The sequence below is a fragment of the Littorina saxatilis genome, linkage group LG4 (genome assembly GCF_037325665.1).
Source record: "Littorina saxatilis isolate snail1 linkage group LG4, US_GU_Lsax_2.0, whole genome shotgun sequence".
NCBI classification, from domain to species: Eukaryota; Metazoa; Mollusca; class Gastropoda; order Littorinimorpha; family Littorinidae; genus Littorina; species Littorina saxatilis.
Window position 1 is genome coordinate 18,360,185 of NC_090248.1, and position 2,229 is coordinate 18,362,413.

Sequence of the window (2,229 nt, forward strand, 5' to 3'; positions counted from 1 at the left end):
CTTTTGTTGGTAAACTTTTTAACTTTTCAATTTTTAATTTTTCAATTTTATCATTGTGTGTCTGTGCGTCCCAAGGACAGATTGTAAGAAAAGGCGTAGCCTTAAATCTTAATCCTTGTTAAATAAAGTTCAATTCAATTCAATTCAATTCTCTCTCTCTCTCTCTCTCTCTCTCTCTCTCTCTCTCTCTCTCTCTCTCTCTCTCTCTCTCTCTCTCTCTCTCTCTCTTACATACACACACGCCCGCCCGCACACACACACACACACACACACACACACACACACGCGCACAAACGCATGCTCAAACATCCCCTCCACCCCCCCCCCCCCCCACCCACACACACACACATACACAGCAGTGTTTAATCCCAAGACACGCATTAAACACAAATACTGTTATGTTTGTGTTTTTGGCATTGTTGTTGTTTATGTTGAGGTTGATATCATCGTCACCCTTGTCGTTCCTGTCTTTTTTCTCATTCTTCTTTTTTCTCCGTCGTGTCGTTGTCGTCATTGTTGTTGTTATCATTGCTTTTGTAATCGTCACCGTCGTTATTAGTGGATTTGTCGTTTGAAAAACATTACTCTTAAAACCTCACTAACATCGACAGAACTCTTAACTTCACAGTCAACAAATACGTTTAATAACACGATACCCGCGTCATAACAATTCCAACACAGCTCCTACAACGAATAACAAAGATAAAAAACACAAACAACCAATCAAAAAATAACATAAAATAGATACCAACTTACCATAATGTCCTTGCGCATTAGATCCGCCGATCAGGATAACCAGACACAACCAGCAAATAGATATCGACAGCGTAACTCCACTCGCCATATTTCTCACACACTCTGTCCACCGCTTGGCCTAGCTGTTATTGTCCAGTGAGGGCTCACTAAGTCTTTATACCTTCCAACCAGGAAGTTTAAACACTCCGAACCTCGACCATTTTCCACATACAATGAATATATCCTGAAACCCTTTTTGCGGTGAAGAATACGCACTCCAAGCGCTGTGCTGTTTTTGAAAGACTAAAAGTTGTTTGAGACCCATCAGGCGAACGCTGACTAAGAAGAAGAAAGACTGAGAACCGCGAGGTGAAAATAATAATGGGCTAGGCGGAGTAGGCTTGGACGTTAGCACAGTTTGACATTCTCTGGTGTCCTCTCCTCTACGTTAAAAGTTTAAGTTTATTGTCTGCATGGAGAGGCATGCTTGGCATTGTTATTTGGTTATTGTAGTTATGAGAGGAACACACTGTTATGGAGGGGAACCAACCAATTCTGATTTGACTTTGTCTATTTAATTGATAATTGGTTGGTTGGTATAATGTTTTGTGTATTAGCTTGTTTGCTTTGTGATTACTAGTTTTGGGAGTAAGCTGATAGGGATAAGTAATGGCCATCTGGTTCAATATGGCCTACAGGTTTTCGTTCTTTCTGTTTCGTTTGTTTGTTTGTTTGTTTGTTATTTCTTTCTTTCTTTCTTTCTTTGGCGTGTTTCTCAAGTGGTGTTTTAATCTGCTTTTCAACGTCTTTGCTTCATTTGCACGTCTTGTTTTCTGCTAATGTGTCAAATCTCGCGACAAGTTTACCTTGCTAACATAACTCATGTACTTGTTTGTTGACATTCCGCGTAAACTATGTCAGATGAGTGGGTTCGGGTACAGTCACGATTTGCAACAATATCTCAAGTTCAGATTTATCTTTTTGTCATCATGTGTCCACACAAGTCAGCCATCCGAAACGGTGTCGCCGAATCTTTTCAAGTTCCGTGATAGTTCAAGCGTGAAGGGTTTAAACTGTCACGACAAAAACGGCAGTTGAACCGAAGCGAAATCCACCTCCCGCATAACTTATGTTGGTGTCACAGCATGCATTGTCTTTTATGGGAAAGTGTCGTTCGGGCCTTTTCTGGGTTACGGTTATTGGTGCAGAGTTTGAGGGATTTCATTTGAATGTTTACATCCCTTAGCCCAGTGCGTCATCTGTCTTCCTTTCTCATGTAGCAGCTTCGATGAAGGCTATTTTTATTGTTCGTCTTTTCCATTTGCAAATGCATCTTCCTTGTAAGTAGGTTTCTTAGGATCGAAATTGACTTTTTTGTGTGAAAAAGTCACACCCATAATGCTTTATATACGTGCACACACACACACACACCCAGACAGACACACACACACACACACACACACTCATACACACACACACACATACACACACAGA

At 40.9% G+C, this 2,229-nt stretch overlaps 1 protein-coding gene across 1 annotated transcript in view; it reads right to left on the minus strand.

The window, feature by feature from the left end:
- The window catches only part of LOC138964145 (receptor-type tyrosine-protein phosphatase mu-like), a 38,131-nt gene extending 37,038 nt beyond the window's left edge, over nucleotides 1–1,093 (minus strand). Inside the window, exon 1 of the mRNA XM_070336036.1 lies at nucleotides 757–1,093. Within this exon, the coding sequence (XP_070192137.1) occupies nucleotides 757–844 (88 nt within the window). The 5' untranslated portion in view covers nucleotides 845–1,093. The remainder of the gene's footprint in view (nucleotides 1–756) is intronic.
- Between the last annotated feature and the right edge of the window lie 1,136 nt (nucleotides 1,094–2,229).